The 20289-nt window shown below is 38.5% G+C and overlaps 1 protein-coding gene across 3 annotated transcripts in view; it reads right to left on the bottom strand.

Annotated features, from left to right (window-relative positions):
• Positions 1–4245: 4245 nt before the first annotated feature.
• The window catches only part of ANXA6 (annexin A6), a 45492-nt gene continuing 29448 nt past the window's right edge, over positions 4246–20289 (bottom strand). Inside the window, exons 17-26 of one of the 3 annotated variants that reach the window (XM_083355356.1) lie at positions 18848–18961; positions 18440–18530; positions 17650–17729; positions 16152–16205; positions 13873–13890; positions 11412–11505; positions 10419–10514; positions 7917–7975; positions 7228–7350; positions 4249–5706 (exon numbers count right to left, since the gene is read on the bottom strand). In XM_083355356.1, the coding sequence (XP_083211482.1) occupies positions 5647–5706; positions 7228–7350; positions 7917–7975; positions 10419–10514; positions 11412–11505; positions 13873–13890; positions 16152–16205; positions 17650–17729; positions 18440–18530; positions 18848–18961 (789 nt within the window). In that variant the 3' untranslated portion in view covers positions 4249–5646. Of the gene's footprint in view, positions 5707–7227; positions 7351–7916; positions 7976–10418; positions 10515–11411; positions 11506–13872; positions 13891–16151; positions 16206–17649; positions 17730–18439; positions 18531–18847; positions 18962–20289 lie in introns of all 3 variants that reach the window. The other 2 variants (XM_083355355.1, XM_083355357.1) reach the window with 2 other exon arrangements.

Here is a 20289-nt window from a genome sequence, read left to right as displayed (position 1 = left end):
TTCGACAATTTTGGCCACTACTGTATAGAGATAGATATAGACAAACAGATGATAAAGAGATACAAATTGATAAATTGAGATAGATGATAGATAGATAGATAGATAGATAGATAGATAGATAGATAGATAGATAGATGATAGATAATCATCAAAAAACAATGCATATAGCATGACTGAAACAGGATGTGTGCAACATTAGTGAGGAAAATGTGATCAAATGATTTGGGTGCCCATTCAGATTGATTTCTCAGCATTTTTCCTTTTTTTGTGAATTAAATTTGGACTACCAACTTTTCAAGATCAAAGACTATTCTAAAATAAACAATTGCTCTTTCAGGAATAAAAATGGTCTTCTGTAAATTAGGACATTGTTTACATTTTTTGTGATCCTTCTGAAAATAAAGTTTTCCATACTTTCATTTAATACTATTCTGGGTTCAAGCATGCAATGTTTATGCACACAGGCTGTATAATTGAGCATGGAAAATGCAGCAAGCTCTTGGATCCTTTTTTGGGAAAAAAAATATTTAAGGAATACAGAAATAGATCACTGGCCTGAACTAAGCCATCTGGCAATTTTGAATAGGTCAGAATAATTCTCAGAAGTGAATAGTAACTCCTTAATGTCTATTTGGAATAATGACAGTAAATATAAATCTAATCTAACTGTATATATTATACATTGCATACATTTTTGGAGTGGGGTGGGTGGGTAAAGGAAAGCATTATGAGGTGTATACCTGATATCAGAGATCAACTAAAAAGAAAAACAACTAGAGAAATATAAAATTGGAATAGATCTCCTATTACTGTGCTAGGTAATTTTAACTTTAATTAAAACAGAATCGAACAAAATCACAAAGTCATTAAAAATAAAGATTCATTTATTTCACTTAATTTTAGTAAGTCTCCACAAAACAAGAACATTATGTTTCCTTGTTAGGGGCAATGAATTAGGACCTGGAATTTCCAGGTTCAAATCTCCATTCAGCCTTAGACATTGGTCTTGTTCACTGATTTGTTTAGTTATGCTTTACTGAATTAACACTTAGCCACCTTCATTCGTCACACTCAATGGATGGAAACTAGTCAAGGAGAGAAGCAACCTAGAACTAAGAAGAAACTTCCTGACAGTTAGAACAACCAACCAGTGGAACAACCTGCCTCCAGAAGTGGTGAATGCTCCAACACTGGAAGTTTTTAAGAAGAGACTGGACAGCCATTTGTCTGAAATGGTATAGGGTTTCCTGCCTTAGCAGTGGGTTGGACTAGATGACCTCCAAGGTCCCTTCCAACTTATTATTATTATTATTATTATTATTATTATTATTATTATTATTATTATTATTATTATTATTATTATTATATTGCTAAGCAAACCACAATGTTTGAATTCGCAAAACAAACTATGCCGGAACCCAATAATTCATGTGTTGGATTAGTGCAAAGTATGAGCCAGGCCAGATAAAATTTAGAGTATAAATTAGAACAGGTGGGAGAGAATAATATCCCATAATACATAAGCATAGCACATTGGTGCTATCCCCTTTCTCACTGTTTAAGTAGGACCTTGAGATATATGGAAACCAGGGGCTGAAGACTCCCCTTTGCTACACCTTATATTAGGATGAACAACCAGAACTCCTAAGACTGTTTCCAGCTTTCAAAGCTTTGTGTGACTTCTAGAGCACCTTATTTTCCAATGATGCCAGGCGCTAATTTTTATTGTGACAGAACAATTGTATGTATTTATTCTGGTCTAGTCTATGTGTTTTACCTTACCCCTAACATACAAAGGATCAGATACAGCTACAAAAGACTTGTGCACCACTAATTTGTATCTCTGATGTTGGTTGAATGTAATGCTACTTCCCAAAAGATAATAATAAAAATGAAAGTATGCCTAGTCTTAAGGATCCAATTTTCAAGATTCTATGTAGGAATTTTTCTTAAAAGTATAGAACACAAACATTTAGCAATGCGGAACGATGCTTTGACTAAATGTTCCTTATGAGGGGAATGATTTAAATAAGATGAAGTGCTCCTGAAATTAGAAAATGAACTTATGCCTTCCCACCAAAATGAATCTAGAATACTGGTTTACACTGTTTGGTTGGCTTTTTTGAAGAAAAAAAAAGCTTCTAAACCACAAAGTCCAGCTAGTGACGGAAGTAAATGTGATAAGTGTGAGAATAGTTGTATTAATGACATCGTTAGTTTCTGTGGGCTGTTGTTTTTCAGTTGTTCACTGGGTTTCTGACTTTCAATGGGCATTTTGCCATGATGGTCTCTGCACTGACATCATGTTTGTGTCATCAAGGGTAACCAACCTCTCATCATCTTTTGTTATCATCTCTTTTTCTATTGTGTTCATTGGGGTCTTTTCCTCTCTGGACTTTCCCTGTTGGTTTTTCTGCTTCGTATTTGTTGTGCTTTGTTGCAGAATCTACTAGATTCTGCACTTGCCTTTTTACAGTAAAGTTTACCAATGCATGATATGAGGTTTGGTTTTTCAGCTGGCTTGTTGCAGTGTTTGATTATATTTGAGCTGAAAGGGAGTGAGTGGCTCCCGGTCACCCAGCTCTGCATACCTAAGGATTAGAATCTCCTAATCCCTAACCCATCATTTCAACTATTAAACCAGATTGGTTTCCACTCACTTTATTTTATGGGTTAAAATATTTAAGTTTTCATTACATTAATAGGACACCCAGTGAAAAGTTTAGGTCACCAATCAACAAAAAAGGTGGGATGTCATGACAGTTTAATATACATTTCACTACCTGGCTCCGTCCAGATGCAGTGTATTGGGACTGTATCTCACAAGATTCTAGCCAACATGGAACATCTAAGATACCCACTTAATAAAGGCTGAAATAAACTTAAACTCTTTTAATTACAGGCTAATATAAGAGCAAATATTCACTGAGGTTAATTAAAATGCCTGGTAATTTCACATCTCCCCATCCATTCATATACTCATCCGTCTATCTATTCCTCCCTTTTCATCATTTCAGATACAGTCTGTTTAGCTAAAGCACAGTATTAACAGTTTACAAAATGACAAGATGCAATATATTTTTAAAAATTTTATTTTAACCATGGTAGTTTAAATGTCCAAGATTGGAATTAATCCTGTAGCTTCAGGCCATTTGTGAAAGACAGAATGGCAACACGTTAACCTATTTGCAAAAAGTAGCACAATTAACAGCCCGCTAGCTGTGAACATCATTGCCCAGTCCTCATCTGTGGTGTCATCAAACTCTACATCAGGCATGTCAAACTCGCGACGACACGTGACGTCGTGTGATGTATCGTGACTTTTTCCCCATTGCCGGCAATGGGGAGGGCGCGGTTTCGTCGTGATGCATCCAGCCCGTGGGCTGGCAGTTTGACATGCCTGCTCTACATGTATATAGCAGAGAAAAACCAAAACACTTCTTTTGTGCAAGCTCCTTAAATGTTTTTAAATGATTTTAAATTTATTTTTATTTCTATAAGCATCTCCAGAAAGTTATATAATTCAGTTATAGTAGTTCAGGGCTCAGGCACTGAAGTTTTAAAATATACCCCAATTAAATGAGATTCTTGTTTGGATTGTTGTCAGAAACTTCCTTGGCCTGGTCCACATTAAATGAACATTTTAGCAGTGTGGTGTGCTTGATGGTTATAGTTTAAAAGTGAACATCTGTGGTGATACATTAGAAGAAAAAACAAAAGCAAATGAAGCAATCCAAAGGTCCATTAGGCTTCCCAACGTTCTCCCAGTGGTCAAAGACAATGATCAGTCCATTCCTAGTATTCTAGTAAATTATTCTTATTAGACTGCTCCATTATTTTGATTGTAGGCTATCGGGCCCATTCTTCTATTTTGTTATTTCATCAATAGTTCTTCTATCATAAAAGGATGAAGTGATTAGAAATGATTAGATAACCATTTTAGGCAAATTGTTTTCTGGTGAAACCGGTCTATCAGGGCAACCTGACCTACCGCGATATCGAAATAGCTATACTAGTCTCCCTTTAAGTCTTTGTCGGTAAATTTAAATTTAACATTTTAGGCAACATTCACAACGATGTCTGCTGCACAAAACGGTTGTACACCAGATCGTAAGTCACCATTCTAGATGACAGCATGGAACAAGGTTTTCTGTTTTTTTGGGGGGGGAAGGCTCTTCCTAATTTGAGAAAACTCGTGCATCTCATTTTACTAATTAACATTCAGCTTGCCTGACCACTAAAGAAAATGAGATCAAATACAAACTTTGATGCTTCTGATGTGAGGAAGCTAGAGTTGCTCAAGTATCAAAAGTTGCTGGTTACTCATAATAGTCCTACTATTCTTAGGCACCTATATAAATACAGATCACCATATCCACCCGGATAAATTCAGCCCATTTTATTAAGCCCATTTTTCAGATAGGGAAAACAAGTTTGAAGCACTCCAAGTTTCCCCAATCCCAATGACTTCATAGATTTGATGAGATTTGCTGATCCTTACTCTTTATGGATTGTTATATTCAAGTGAAATAAGAATCAAGGAAAGACTGAATTCTTATGTAAGATTTTCTTCAGTGCAATAGCACTTAGACTTATGTGCCACTTCACATGCTTTACAGCCTTAAGCAGTTTACAAAGACAGCATATTGTCCTCAACAATTGGGGGTGCTCATTTTACCGACCTCGGAAGAAGGCTTGAGCTGGTGAGGATCAAACTGCTGGCAGTCAGCAGGATTAGCCTGCAATGCTGCATTCTAACCACTGTGCCACCAAGGCTCCTATGCCATTAAGATTAGTTATTGTTATTATTTCACATAACAAATGCTATTTTGGATATTTTAATATTGAATTTATATATCAAACTTCTTAACCACCTATCTCCCTCTCAGAGGGCTCTGGGTGGTGTATTTATTTATATATATCAAACTTCTTAATCGCCCACAATTAGTAGTCTTAATTCTGCTCCATGATTGTTTTGTTTTTGCTGTAAATTACTGTAAGGAAATACCACTGAAACTGGTGGTATTTAAGTTTAATAAATAAATCTGAATTTAATAAAGAAAAATAGGTAAATCTCATTCCTTTTATGCTGCACTTTGCAGGCTCTCACAAGCAGAGTACAGCTCTGCCTTCAATTTTTTTTAAAAGTCATCTCTAATTTTGATTTGGGTGGATTTGTATTTGTTACTGTCAGCACTCATGACTATATTTATAAACTGCTGGAAGAATACATCTTTGCATGCCCGAACGTTTATTGAAAATTAGACACTCTTATTATGTGCTTTCCTTGTTCCAAAACAAACAAGAACAATTGTGTGCCCGGCAGTATTCAACATTTTATTTCTTTGGTTCACAATATACCTATAAAGGTATGGCTTCATTAAACAGGTGGCCACTATTCAGCTTTGACAAAAATCAGACAGTTCCCCCCCCCCTCCAACCATTCAACTGATTATCCTTGTGGTCTTTGCTATTTGCAATATTAAGCTCTTCTGTGATAACAGCTATTTTTCTCTAACACAATGTGAGGCCTCAGTGAATCCAAAATATCCTTGAAGTTTTCAAAGCAATTGCAACTTTTAGGTTGCACATAAGTGAGTAACAACAGCTCAGGTAAGATGGGTTTCTACAGCACTAATTGACTGCTTAATCTTCTCCTCCACAAACAGCTAGCAGTGCTTTGCAGTAATCTCCTGAAGTATCCTTCTGCAATAAGGAAAATAAAGTGATAAAAAAAATCAGAAAATGCACCCAAATAATCAAGTATGTAAAAATGTGAATTAATTTACTGAGTACCCACTATGCATATCTTAAAAGTGGTTCAACAAGCAATGCTATATACAAAGCGCCATCAGAATTATAGTTCTGCCGGGAACTCAGTTGTACCACTCTTAATCTTAATCATTAACAGAATTCTTTCAAGAAAAACCATAGCTGTCAAACTTACATTAAAACTACACATCCTTAAAATCCAACCTTTTAAGTCATGCCCTCCAGTTGTGCAGAATTACTGTTTTCACCTTGCCATTAACTCACTGAGGTGAACAGATTACAACAGGTTCTTGTAGCATAGTGTTTTTCAAACTTTGCAGCTTTAAGATGTGTGGACTTCAATTCCCAGAATTCCTCAGCCGGGATGGGAATTCTGGCAGTTGGAAGTTCATACATCTCAAAACTGCCAGGTTTGAACAACACTGCTTTAGCATCTTTTTAGAAAGGTATACTAAGCCTAGTCCTAAAGAAACCTGATTGAGGAACTAGATCAGGGGTGTCAAACTGCCAGCCCACGGGCCGGACGCATCATGCAGAAGCCGTGCCAACCCCATTGCCGGCAATGGCAAAACTGTCCCGATACATTGCAGGACGTCATGTGACATTGCAGTTTGACATGTCTGAACTAGATCTTTGGGTCAAAAACTCCATACCAATCCAAAAAAGGAGTGTGTGTGTGTGTGTATGGTGTGTGTGTGTGTGTGTGTGTGTGTGTGTGTGTGTGTTTTCCTGGTGGTGTCAGAGAAGGCAAAGCACACTGACTGAACAGCTGCTGTTCATGTACAGATAGTCCTTGACCTATGACACAACTGAGCCCAACATTTCTGTTGCTAAGTGAGTCAGTTGTGTTTTACCCCATTTTATGCCCTTTCTTGCCACGGCTGTTAAGTGAATCACTGCAGCTGTTAAGTGAGTCTGGCTTCTCCATTGAATCTGTTTATCAGGTAACAAAAGGGGATCGCATGACCACCCCGGGACATTGCAATTATCATAAATATGAGTCAGTTGTCAAGCATCCAAATTTGGATCACATTATGGGATTGCTGCAACGGTCATCAGTGTAAAAAAAAACAGTCATAAGTAACTTTTTCGCTGCTGTTGTAACTTCGAACTGTCAGTAAATGAACTGTTGTAAGTCAAGGACTACCTGTAACTGGCTAATAAAGGTACCAGTATTTAAACAAACATGCACTTTAGAGCACAAATTTGTTCTTAACATCAACACAGGTGTCTCTCTGTGTGTGACATACTCTTAACCTAACCCTACTGATTGATCTGTTTTGTTCTTTTCAGCTTATGGGGAACTCTTTTCGTACTCTTGAATTTAATATTCAGTGAGGCTGCCATGAGGCTAATGAGTCATAGGCAAAAAGTGAGGTGAACGATAAAAGGTCAAAGCACTTATGACACCAAAATAGGCAAAATGGTGTTCACAAAACCCGAAAGTTTCTTTACCTCAATCATGTGATATAGAGACTTGTCGTACAGCTCCCAAAATTCACGCCGGATGTTGAGCAGATCAGTTTCACTCCTTGAAACAATGATCCTGATGAGAGTTTGGTCATCTGTGCCAGCACCCTGAAGAGGTTACAAAAACCCACCAGGTGCAGCATGAGAGAGGCAGGAAGTGGTGGATTTCCACTCACATTATTACTGCAAAATATTTTGAAGAGATGGCAACAACAACCATCACCTAGCAACAGGGAAGTTTTGCTGCTCCCGCAAATTTATAAAGAACAGGCAACTGAATGGAAGCTTCATATCCTGCCTTGCAAAATATGTATCAGCATTGATAAATCTGAGTGCCCTTCAGGGTGGGTGTTGGGTCACTGCATCTGGTTCCTGCTAGCCTGCTGAATCCTAGTTCTGAAGGTGGGATGACCAAAAGAGAACGTGTCCCCTCGTGACTTCCCCTGAGCTCTAGCAACCTTTTCTTAAGGAATTCTCTTTACGCAAAGGACCAACAGGTTAAGCTGGCTGGAGATTCCTAAAATCTCTCTGTTTATAGCATCACCTCCCCTGTAAATAAGTCGTTTCTGACCTCTTTAATACCAGAAGAAAAAAGAAACCAGCCAAAATATTTGATTAGTAATACTGACTCTTCCTTCCTGGGACGGCAACAACAAATGGGTGTTTGTTTTTACCTTCATGGACTTGTATAGCTTGTCGGCAAAGAAAGCTTGCTTGTTCTTAACGCTCCGCACTTCAGAGAAAGAGGGAGACAAAGAGGGAGAACATGAATGTGTTGCCAGGAAAGAGCCGACCAAAGTTGCCTGCATGCAATATATTCTGTCTCAGCCACCCCTTGCTCAGAAAAGTTCTAAATGAAACTGGTTATGGTACAGCTTTTCATTTAGCAAATGCAAGAGGGAAGGAAGGGAGATTTTTTTAAAAAATCTGCCCATGTAAAATTATGGAGTTGAACTTCCAAACAGGGAGGTAGATGGGGGAGGGAACAATTTCCAAAGAAGTTTGTTGCAGAAAAAAACAGCATGTATTATTAGTATTTTTAAGAACTCACAACTATATTATGAGTTGGTTTAATATTTATTATTAGGCTTCCATCAACCAGTGTCCGCACTTCATCAAGTGCATGAAGTATTATCCTGAATTACAGGTGTGGTTGGAACCAGGGAGACGGGACAGAGGGAATGAGGGGCTGTAACCTCATTGGAAAATTGGAGGAAATGAGAAACAAAAAATTCAGGCTGTGATGACATTATTAACAGCAACTATGCACAAAAGAACTGTTAATGATAATAAGGCCTTCCCCCAGAAAAGATTAATAAACAAAGCTTATATCTGATTCTACACGTCACAACAGCAGCAAGAAGAGTCTTCGCGCAATATTTGAAAACGGAAGGATTACCACCAGAGGAAGAAATAATTTAAAAAATATTGGAATGCGCAGAGATGGACAGATTAACTATGAGATTGAAAGATAAAGAAGAAACAGAATATTACCAAATCTGGGACTTATTCTACAAATGGCTAGAGGAAAGAACCAAGGATTAGGAATTGACTATGTATTAGCGCTTTTGAATCCAGACAGCACGCTGGTTGAAAAATTAATATATGTATGTAAGAGAAAAACTAATAAAATCCTTTAAAAAAAAGATAAGGCCTTCCCAATAAATATCAAATAACACATGAATCATAATATTTCTCTTTTAAAAAAAAAGCTTTTCACAAATTGAACTGCATCTCAGTTCCCATCCTTTATGCACAGAAATTTTCTGAGTCCAGATTTTCAACTAGAAGGGTGCATCTTCATTGCCATGTTGATGCCTCATCATTTTAAAAAAAAAACCCAGTTAACAACAGGAACAAAGAACTCAAAAAATTCCCTCCTCAATTCTGTGAATTGCAATAAGAGGCATGGTTGAGCAGCCACTTCCTGATCTGCAAATATGCATGAATGAGGACATTTTTTGGGCATGGGCAGATGTGGCTTCTCTGTCCATTCTTCTTCAGTACCTGTCTAGCCTCTGGGTGCCATCAGACAGGACACAGAAGAGGCTAAGGGAAAAAAAAGGTCCATTCCAGTCCAGTGAGGGCATTAGGTAAAGGTTCCCTCGCACATGTGTGCTAGTCGTTTCCAACTCTAGGGGCTGCTGCTCATCTCCGTTTCAAAGCCGAAGAGCCAGCGCTTGTCCGAGGACGTCTCCGTGATCATGTGGCCTGCATGACTAGACGCCAAAGGCGCACGGAACGCTGTTACCTTCCCACCGGAGTGGTCCCTATTTTTCTACTTGCATTTTTACATGCTTTCGAACTGCTAGGTTGGCAGAAGCTGGGACGAGTAACAGGCGCTCACTCTGTTACGCGGCACTCGGGATTCGACCTGCCAAACTGCCGACCTTCTGATTGACAAGCTCAGCATCCTAACCCACTGAGCCACTGCGTCCCCTGTGTGCGGGCATTACAAGCAAGCAAATAAGGCAAATGGTTCTTGTAAGGCTTGATGAAGAGAAGAGGTGAGTTACCCTGTACCCAAGTATATTTGACCATATTAGGGCCAACAGTAGGTCTGAACAAAAGCCTTGGCTAAAAGAGTCCAATACCCATCACAAATGGCTGAAACTAAGATGACTGAAGGATTGTTCAGTTCCAGTACAGTTTCACACACAGAAGCTTAATCTGAGCCAGAAAGAACTTTGCCAGGCCACAGTCATGCTAGGCAACATGAAACACTCCAGTCAAGAATGACACTTGGTACTATGTGTAGGATCAATGTTACTTTCAAAAAACAGCTTTCTAGCTTTAGGATGGTACAGAAGAGCTGAAAATAAACAATCAGAAAAGGGTTGCATTTTAATAGCCTGTAGAAAATCTCCAGTAATCATCCCATCCCCCTGTTTCTTTTCTAGGGCAATTAATTTATTTTCCACTGCTGCATACAATACTGCATATGCATTCTCTCTCATATATTAATCCAATTTTGCAACACAGCCATATTTCTGTGAAACACCACACTCCACATTTTTACAAGAAGCTTGCTTCATCTATGCAAATCACAAAAAAATTGCTCAACTGTCAAAACATTGCAAGATCAACTTCACTCTGAGAGGTTTTAGTAAAGGCTGCATTCTACATGCATTAAAAATACATTTTTCTATATTATACTCATATAAAACAACACTCACCAATAGCTAAAAAGGCATCCCGGACATCTCCGGACATCCGTTTGTTGATGGCATGGGCCACATCATGATTTGTCATCTTAATGAACTCCTGAAAAACTACAAGGATCAAGGGTAGAATGTAAAACCTAAATTTCCAATGCAAGATTGACTTAAAGATTATTCATTGAGTTTCTGGGCTGGTAACAATTAGGGGATGCCATGGAAAGCTGCAGAATAAACGATTAACATTGACAGGGAAGGCTTAGATCAGGGGTGTCAAACTCGCAACGTCACGTGACGTGTCTCGACATAGCTTGACTTTTTCTCCATTGCTGGCAATGGGGTGGGCGTGGTTTTAGGATGATGCATCCGGCCCGCGGGCAGGCAGTTTGACACCCCTGGCTTAGATGATTAAATGAACTTCCTGCCCATGAATTTTTATATCCAAAAATGCTGGCTTTCTTAAGCAAAGGAGACTTTTGTTTTTTTTTAACTTTCTTTAGCAAGTTGATTGTGTCAGCCCCTTTTCTTCCAGTCCCTTAGGTAATGCCACAACACTTTCCCAAAACACAGGGCTACCAGATCCGGACTGCAAAAAATCCAGATGGCCATTTAGATGGCAACAACATAAGATAAAGGAAACTTTAACTCTCTGTTGACATGTTTTTTTCATAGTCTAGTTCTCACAGCTCTACCCAGATAACTGCTTCAGATGACTACGTAGCCTGGAAACCTCAAATCAGTTATTTCGTGCTTAGTCATGATTATAAACATGGCATAAAAACTATACGTTTTGGGAGAACCAGTTTTGGGAGGTGGTTAAAGGTGCTCGATTAGAAACTTAAGACTCTGAATTCTAGTGCTCCTTTAGGCTTGAAAACTGGCTGGGCCAGTCCAAGGCGTACAGGCTTTTTGTGGGGAAAACAGGAGGCAGGAACATGATGTACATTGCTTTGAGGTGTACATGTAAAGGTAAGATATAACAATTACAACACATCCCTGTTGCCTTCCTACCTCTCTTGAGTTGGGGATAGCTCTGGGTGCACAAGATGCTCAGGAAGCGGGTCTCAAGGGATGTTGAATCATCACCAGAAACATCAGACAATTTCTGCAAAATCAATGAAGAACGAAGGGATGGAGGAGGAGAACAACAAAGAATGGGATCGATTGAATATCAAAAGTCTGTTTTGAATAATCTGATCAGCCGGTCATAATATTGTTAAGATGCTATATAAATCTGTCTGTCCAATCTATTTAGTTTGATACCAGCATTTTATTCTTCACTACTACTGTGCAGTGACTGAAAACGTTTATCAGCCCAAACCCACCACGGAAGTCTTGTGTGATATATTCTTTCTCTCCCCAAGTCTTATTCTTTATCAATAAATACAGAACATACTGCCATTCCTATGGATCTAATAATGGACCATAAAAGTTTCCATGTCAAAAGACTGTTACAGAGATAGAGCCAAATTTATTTATTTTTAAAAAATGAGCATCTCTGTTATGAAGTCTGATTTCTCCCCAATCCACATGAGTATCCAACTGCTTTTCTATCTAGCAAAAAATATTACTTTTTGAATTCATTTTTGTGCACGATGGGGCAAAGTTCCAAATCAATCTTTTCCATAACAGGCAAGAATCCATTTTCCTATGGGATACTTATGCGTAGAAAAATAAACAGCACATTCAGTGGATCAGTACAAATTATTCTCAATATCTTTAATTCTCTTTATGTCATAGTTAAAAGGCTGTTCCTGGTTTCAAACTATTCACTGTTGCCCTTTTGTTGCTCTGCAGTAAGCTCAAGATAGTGCTCTTTTTTCCTACTCTTCCAGCTGCACAGTTGGGAAATGAAAACCTAAACAAACCAACAAGGGATAATACAGGTAGTCCTTGTCTAATGACTGTTTAGCAACCATTTAAATGTATAATGGCATTGAAAAACTTTTATGATCAGTCACCAAAATTGCAATTGTTGCAGTGGCCCCACGGTCACCTGATCACTATGTGCAAGCTTTGCAGTCAGCTTCTGATAAGCAAAGTCAATGGAGAAGCGGCAGTAAGTTGCATGTCGCAGTCACGTAATGCCATGCTTAAACAACTGTGGGTGGTCTCCTCAATGACTGCAGCAGAACTGACATCGTAAGTCCAGTCCTGTGATATTTCACTTAACAACCGTGTTGCCTGTCCCAATTGTGGCCATTAAGTGAGGACTGTCTATAATTCTATCTACACACATTTTTTCAGTTATCTTGGGCTGGGAGCATAAAATCCAAAATTAGGGAAGCAAGTTAATATTGATTTGGAAAATACGATTGTGTGAGCTCAGAGGGGCACAGCATTATAGCAACCAGATTGGTAGTGGATCTTTTGTCGTCATTCCAAACAGGCCACATGCTTTTCATTCAAAAAGTCTCTGAAATCTTTGGCATTCCTAGTTAAGGGACCTCAGATAAGGTAGACTTTAAAGACCACTGATTGGTCACAGTAGGCCCAGCTGAAAACACACTCTCTCTTTCTCTTTCCTTCTCTCCACTTGGTATTCCCAAGCAGACACAATAGAATCATGGAATATATGGACATTTGGTTGCTATTTTCTCAACCTTGATGTACTCTGCCATTTTTTTTAATCCCATTTATATTCTGCCCTTCTCTGAAGACTCAGGGCGGCTTACAATCTAATGCACAAATCAACGTGCTTAGCAATAGCCTTCATTCTATGTATATGCCTGCTTATTAGGGCTTTCACCACCACCCCCAGCAGCATTTTTACAAAGTCAGCTTATTGCCCCCAACAATCTGGGTCCTCATTTTACCTACCTCGGAAGGATGGAAGGCTGAGTCAACCTTGAGTCAGCCTTGGTGGAGCAGTGGGCTAATGCCTCCTTAAGTAACACCAGCTGCCTGCAATTAGTGCAGGTTCGCATCCCACCAGGCTCAAGGTTGACTCAGCCTTCCATCCTTCCGAGGTAGGTAAAATGAGGACCCAGATTGTTGGGGGCAATAAGCTGACTTTGTAATAATGCCGCTTGGGGTGTGTGTGAAAGCCCTAATAAGCAGGCATATACATAGAATGAAGGCTACTGCTAAGCTTGTAAGCCACCCTAAGTCTTCGGAGAAGGGCGGGATATAAATGGAATTAAAATAAAAAATAAAAAATAAACCTTGAGTCTGGTGGGACTCGAACCTGCACTAACTGCAGGCAGCTGGTGTTACTTAAGGAGGCATTAGCCCACTGCTCCACCAAGGCTCATTTGTTGACCAAAGAGCTTTCCCCGGGATGAGAATCACAGACCCTTCACTTAATTCAACTCTACCTTCAGCTACACTTTACACTCAATGTATTAATTCTACCATTCCCCAGAACCCAAGGTAAGAAAAGCAAATGTATTTGTGGATCAAAGCAATGTAGTTGGGAAAACTACACAGACATTCAGAACGTGTCAAGGACAAATAAAGGGCAGGCACTCACCAGGGTTTCAGCAACCACCTGACAACAGAAAGAAAGGGAGAGAGAGAGGGAGAGGAAGGCAACAAGGTCAGAGATGGTGCGGCACAGGTCCCTCCAGGGATGTCATAAATAAATTGGGGCATTCTAAGATCTCAAGATCACAACAGCACACATATAGCCCCCTTCATTATGGCAACAAAAGGAGCCCCATTGTCATTTCTTATTCAGATACTCTGATCGGATGCAGTTCTTCAACATAAAGGGGCTAATCATGCACACCTCCCTTAACTTTATTTTTCAGTAATGAGTGGAAATACACTATTTTGAAAAGTTATGTCATCTTTCCCATGAATACAGAGGCAGAGAGGGAGAGAAGATCCTGAAATAGCATGGAAACAGAAATAAACACAACTCTGTAAAGGAAGGTCTGCCTGACGCACAGACGTGATGTTTGTACTAATATTTTCTTATTACGTGTATTAGGTATAAGGATCCTACAACACAGGAGCCTCTTTCCAGCATTTAGGAAACTGCTAGCTGATGTCCCTCCCTGCTCCAGAGGCAACTCCAGGAATATTTCCAATGGGGGAGGAGGATTAAAAAGCTGCAGCATATATGACATAATGTGCATATGTAGCATGCATACTTATCCATTTGTACCGTATGTTATTAGTAGGTGGGGTTTTCTGAAACAATATTTTTTAAAAATACATGCTCTGAACTTCACAATTCATTTTTATTAAAGAGGTCCCACATTCTCAAATAACAGCACAGAAAGCTCTCTTCATGGTTTTGTTTAAACTTTAAATTTGTACCAGAAAACTTCCTTTATCCATAGAGCCTCGGCATTCAACGGAGGAATTTTCTCCTTGATTTGTCACTGACAGAAGAGATAGATTGTTGGGGGCAATATGCTGATTCTGTAAACTGTTTAGAGAGTGATGTAAAGCACTATGAAGCAGTATATTAATGTAAGTACGATTGCTATGTCTATGTGAGGAAGGTGGGGATAGGAAGTAAACTGTCAATGGTTTCCTGAATAGCTGAAAAGGACTAAAGTCCTTGCTCCCCACAACTTTGAATAGGAAAGGAAAACATAGCAAAGAAAAAGGAACAGCGAGCTACTGAAGAGATCAGCAGAAAAATTCTTTGGGCAAAGAAGTGTGGAAAATAACAGAAATTAACTTGTGCAAAAAAAGATTAATTTTTAAGTGAAGAAAAAAAGTCTGCGAAAAACACTTCCAGCTTCAGCATGAGAATATGCCACCCATGCTAAAATTACAGCAGATGGTGAAACCAAGGAGAATGTGGTGTTGATCTGAAGCAATTCTGTATCCCCGGCTTGTTTTAAGCACTGAATAAATACAGAAAGTGTTAGGTTTTTCTGTGATGTGGCTAAAAAGTTCACATTTGGGCTACCAGCCTCTGCAACTTTCTTATTTAGATGCAGCAGTCACAAGCATTGCTGCTTTCAAAATCATGCATAACCCTGCAGAAATATTACAAGGCCCTCTCGTGGAAACGGTCCAAACCGCAACACTTCATAGTATCCAAAGTTCAGTTGGTGACTTACAAACATTTGCTCTCCTTCCTTAATCTGGCATATATTAAAAATGGATTACTTAACCAATTTTAACATTATGTTTAATATGAGTGTCCCTTAACATGGAATTGGGGAAAAAAAGATGAGTTACTGTTATTACTTTTTGGGAAATGAAAAGCTTCAATTAAAACCCACATTGAAATTTGAGATTCATGAATTACCTGCACAGTGCAACTGGGTTTCTACATGATAATAAGGCATTGGTGTGGGCTTAGAGCAGGGGTAGGCAACGTTGGCTCTTTTATAACTTGTGGACTTCAATTCCCAGAATTCCTGAGCCACCATGGCTCAGCTTGGAAACCTCTCCCCTTTCCCCTCAGCGTGCCTGACTCAGGAATTCTGGGAGTTGAAGTCCACGAGTCATAAAAGAGTCAAGGTTGCCTACCCCTGGCTTAGAGTGTTAAGGGTGAATCCAAACAATTGCAGCTTATTCAACAAAGCCTAAAGAAATCATATGTCCACATGCTGTTTGCCCCAAATCTGTTTCTATATACATGAGCTCAGAGCAAGAAGTCCAATGGAGCTTTTTCAAATGCTCTCTACTCCTTTCTCTGCTCTGGGGGTATCTTTTATGGCAAAGCATAGCTCAGGCAACCCAACGTTAACTTATTATCGAGTCTAGTATCTCCAAATCTACATCATGGGAGAAAGGCAACAGCCACAGCAGAACCCTTCCTGCACATGTGGCTTTACTCACCTGAGCATCGGCATGAGCCTTTCCAAAATCTTCTCCTCCTTCACTGCGGTTACCCTGCAGTTAGACATTGAAAACTATTAGTAAGAAGCAAAAAAAAAAAATAGGCCAGTAGGAATGGGCAAGAAATTAACATCTTTAAATAATTCATTACCTTTCTTGGCAGCTAATTGCCCATAGGCCTGAAGCAATGCTATGAGCTACAAAACCTCAGGTTTTAAAGATCTGGAAGCCCACTAGATGACACCAAATAATTAGAGTTTTCCATATTCATTTGCTGCCATCTAATTTTTGCAGCTGGATCTGATGGCTCCACGTGCCACCTACTGCACAACTACAACTCCCAGCATTCTTTGGTGATGATGCTATCCATTCAATCATGTCCATTTCTTGACAATTCAATGGACCAGCTCTCTCCATATTTTCTAATCTTCTACAGTTTATTTCAGTTGTTTTATGCTCTGGCTGATGTCAGTTTTGATGCCTCATGTTTTCTAGCAGCTTTGTTGCCATTTTCTGTTGACCATTCTGAGCATAGCTGTTTTTCCCATTGCATTATATAGCCAGAATTTTGTGATTTTACCCTCCAGTGATACATCCGATTTTATATGCTCCGCTACTAGCTTGTTAGTCACTGGCCATATTTTCTAGAGCAACTGAGAATTGAACCTCATATTATCCAGAGTGCCATATTCTGCCCTGGGCAACATGGTTAATTACAATACCGTCACCTGATGCTTATTAGTAGAAAACTTCCTCTAGCACTGCCTTTATCCTTTTTCAACTATGGTCCCCTCCCTGCTGCTCATATCCAGCAAAATAAATGATCTGTGGGGGGTATTTATCTCTTAAAGTGGGGGCATCAATTATGAAAAAGTACAGGCCTGGGAAGCATATAGTTTATTTCCACTCCTTTTTCAGAAAACACTGTACTCTGTGTTATTTGTTCAAAATGAGATTTCTATCATTCTTATTGAGGATAAACACATTATATGCTTGTATCCGTGTGCTGAGCAATTTTAGATTTTATCACCTTAATGCAAATAGCCTTTTAAAAGTCTGCTGTTGCACAATAAATAAAAGCAATACGGTTTGAAGCAGCTTTCAAGTCCTAGGCTGCCTGCTTGCTTTCTGGTGGTGACCATATGAAACAGAGGTTGGAATTATCTTTTAAACCTGTGTCCACTACAGCTCAGCAGCATTATTGCATGCAAAATATATACACAGAATTGTTTCTTTTCAACTGAATGTACCAATATCAAATGCACAAGATCCAATAATAATAATAATAATAATAATAATAATAATAATAATAATAATAGTAGTAGTAGTAGTAGTAGTAGTAGTAGTAGTAGATAGTAGTAGTAGTAGTAGAATGGCAACTTTTAAAGGTGATTTAACAACTGAATCTGATCATTAGATATTCAGAAATATCAGATAGAAAACACTTATCTTTAACTAAAGGAGCTTTAAGAATACATTGTGGGGGGAAATTTCTTACCAGTGCCAGAGAGACCAGGATCCTTTTGAAATGTCCTGAAGTATCACAACTCAGTGCATCCTCCAAAGACTTATGATAGGCTGGAAAAACACAAAAGCAGAAGAAAGTGTTTTCAAAGATACTCTGGATTCAAATGCAATTTCTGGTGATTAAAAAAATACACCCATGTTGTTGTTGTTTTTAAAAATGTAAATTGGATTGCCAGAATGTTTTTCAACTTTCGGTCTAGCTATTAGCCCTGAGATTTTCCAGTGATCTCCTCTTCAAAAAATTACCTACTGTATGCCTGGCCCTGCTTAATCCTTCAAGGTCAGCTACATTTATTTATTTATTTATTTATTTATTTATTACATTTATTTATTACATGCAGCCTCAACACTAGAAAACATCCATCAAGGTCCTGATTCCAGTTCTTAGTGTGAATAGGATATTCACATGGAACGAAGCCAATAGAAATACTTTATTCTGAGTAGCTTCTACCCTTGAAGTTTAGTAGCTTCTAACCTTGATCTGACACAATAAATAGACCAATATGAGAGGGGATTATTTCCTTTGAATCAAGCTCAATTCCTGCTATTTATAAGGACAGCCTACCTTGCTTATTTGCCAATATAGCAGCAATTTACCAACCTGTTAGATTGGGAGCCATAGAGAAAATCCAATGAGTAAGAAAGCAAGTAAATAAAATGTATACTGGCACAATTTTAGGCATTTTATACAGCAACTGATAAATGCTTTCTTGTTTCGTGCATCCATTTTCCCCTTAAGAATTATTGAAGAAATGCTTTACCTTCTTTATAGGCTGCATTAATTGCATGAATCTCTTGGTTACTCCGTGTGGCCAAAATTTCAATGAGAGTACTCTCATCAGTTCCAGCCCCCTGGAGTGATGTAAAGATACTTGATCAATTAGTCATTGTTAATATTTCAGGGCAGCTAAGTGCTCACATTTACAAGGAATGCCTAGTGCATCCATGTCCTGGTATTTTAGCTTCTGGACAAAAAAAAAAAGTTGGCTCAGAACTGAACCAATCAGCCTGAGCTGGCAATCTTTAGTAAGAAGGAAATTCTCTCAAGGACTTAATTATTCTTTGAGATAACGGCACAATAAAGAGTTTTTCTTCTTCCCTTCTCTCTGTATGGGTTAAATTTATCTTTCTCTTCTTCAGATAATATATTAAAAAGAAATCTGCTCTACCTCCATGGCTTTCTTCAGTTGCTTTGCATCATAGAAGGCTGGTGGCATCATCAGTCCAAGAATAACCTTGGCCAAAGGTCCAGATATTTCAGATTTCAGATCTGCCATAAGGTCCTATCAGAGGAGACACTCGTGAAGGAAAACAAAATTGGAAACTCCAAAGAAGTATGGCCAAATTGACTGCTTTAATTAGAGACAGGACATTTAACAATCACTGGAAATCCCTTATTTATTTTATTTTATTTATTTTATTTTATTGGATTTGTATACCGCCCTATTCCCATAGGACTCAGGGCGGTTTACAGGGCAGTTAAAACTTATTGGCTTTTTGTAGGAAAGAAAAAAAATGAAAAGATATATGGCTTTGAGGATTAGAATAAAAATAATACAATATAGAGGAAATGTAAACAATGCTATAACCCTACAGTAAAAAGTTAACTTATATTTATACTTATAACTGCAGCAAAATAAAATTAGATGCCATTTCTTTAAAATCCTCTTTGATCTCTGCATTTTCTCTCTCCTTCCTTCCTTCCTTCCCTGTATTCGAAATTCTAATAATATTTTATTTAAAAGAATAGGAAACTCCAAAGAATTGATGCCAGTCAGGAAGACAATGCTGAATTAGAAGAAAGGCTCTGGCATAATACGATGAAGCATGGATTGACCACTTGTGGCCATTCAATTCTTTGCAGTATTTGGGAGTGTCAATCTTATCCCGTGACTAGAGCAGGAAGGAAGAATGACGGCAAATAGAGAAGGCATGAACAGACTCTAGCTGTAACTGCCCCCACATGCAGGTAGAGCTTAATAATTATTGATTTGCTAAGAGGCTTTTCACCAGAGTCAAAATCTGCATTCAGATTAAAAGTAATCTGTAATTAAAAATAGAAGCCCCCAAATAGTTACACACTGTATCCCTTAATGCAGTTCTATAAAATATAATAATAATAAAGTTGGAAGGGACCTTGGAGGTCATCTATTTATTTATAGATATTTATAGGTCAGTGTGCCAGACACAAAGAAGATGCATAACTCATCCTTTTCATTTCCCGCCTAAGGAAGGGAATGCCTAAGGTTACGCATTCAGGCACATCTGGACAAAATGGTAAAGGATGGCCTCCTTAAAAGAAAAAGAAAAAAGACCAGCTGACATTGATGGTGATATGAGTAATAGATTGGTCCATGATACTCAACAAGGAGGGAAGAATAATTTTTCTTCTAATATATTTTCCCATCCGGAATGCCTCATGCATGCAAATAATTTTATGGCACAAAAGCAAACAAAAGGTTCAGAAAGATATTGGGAGAAGTTCTACACATTTCCCAAGTATTATAAACATGCTCCTCTTTGCTCTCTTCTGTGCTAGATTTTCTGTTTTTTTTTTGGGGGGGGGGGTTTGTTAAAAAAAAGAAGGAACATTGGCATATGGACCTCTGAC

This window comes from Vipera ursinii, assembly GCF_947247035.1.
Source record: "Vipera ursinii genome assembly, chromosome: 2".
In the NCBI taxonomy this organism is placed as follows: Eukaryota; Metazoa; Chordata; class Lepidosauria; order Squamata; family Viperidae; genus Vipera; species Vipera ursinii.
This window is presented reverse-complemented; position numbering and strand designations above follow the sequence as displayed.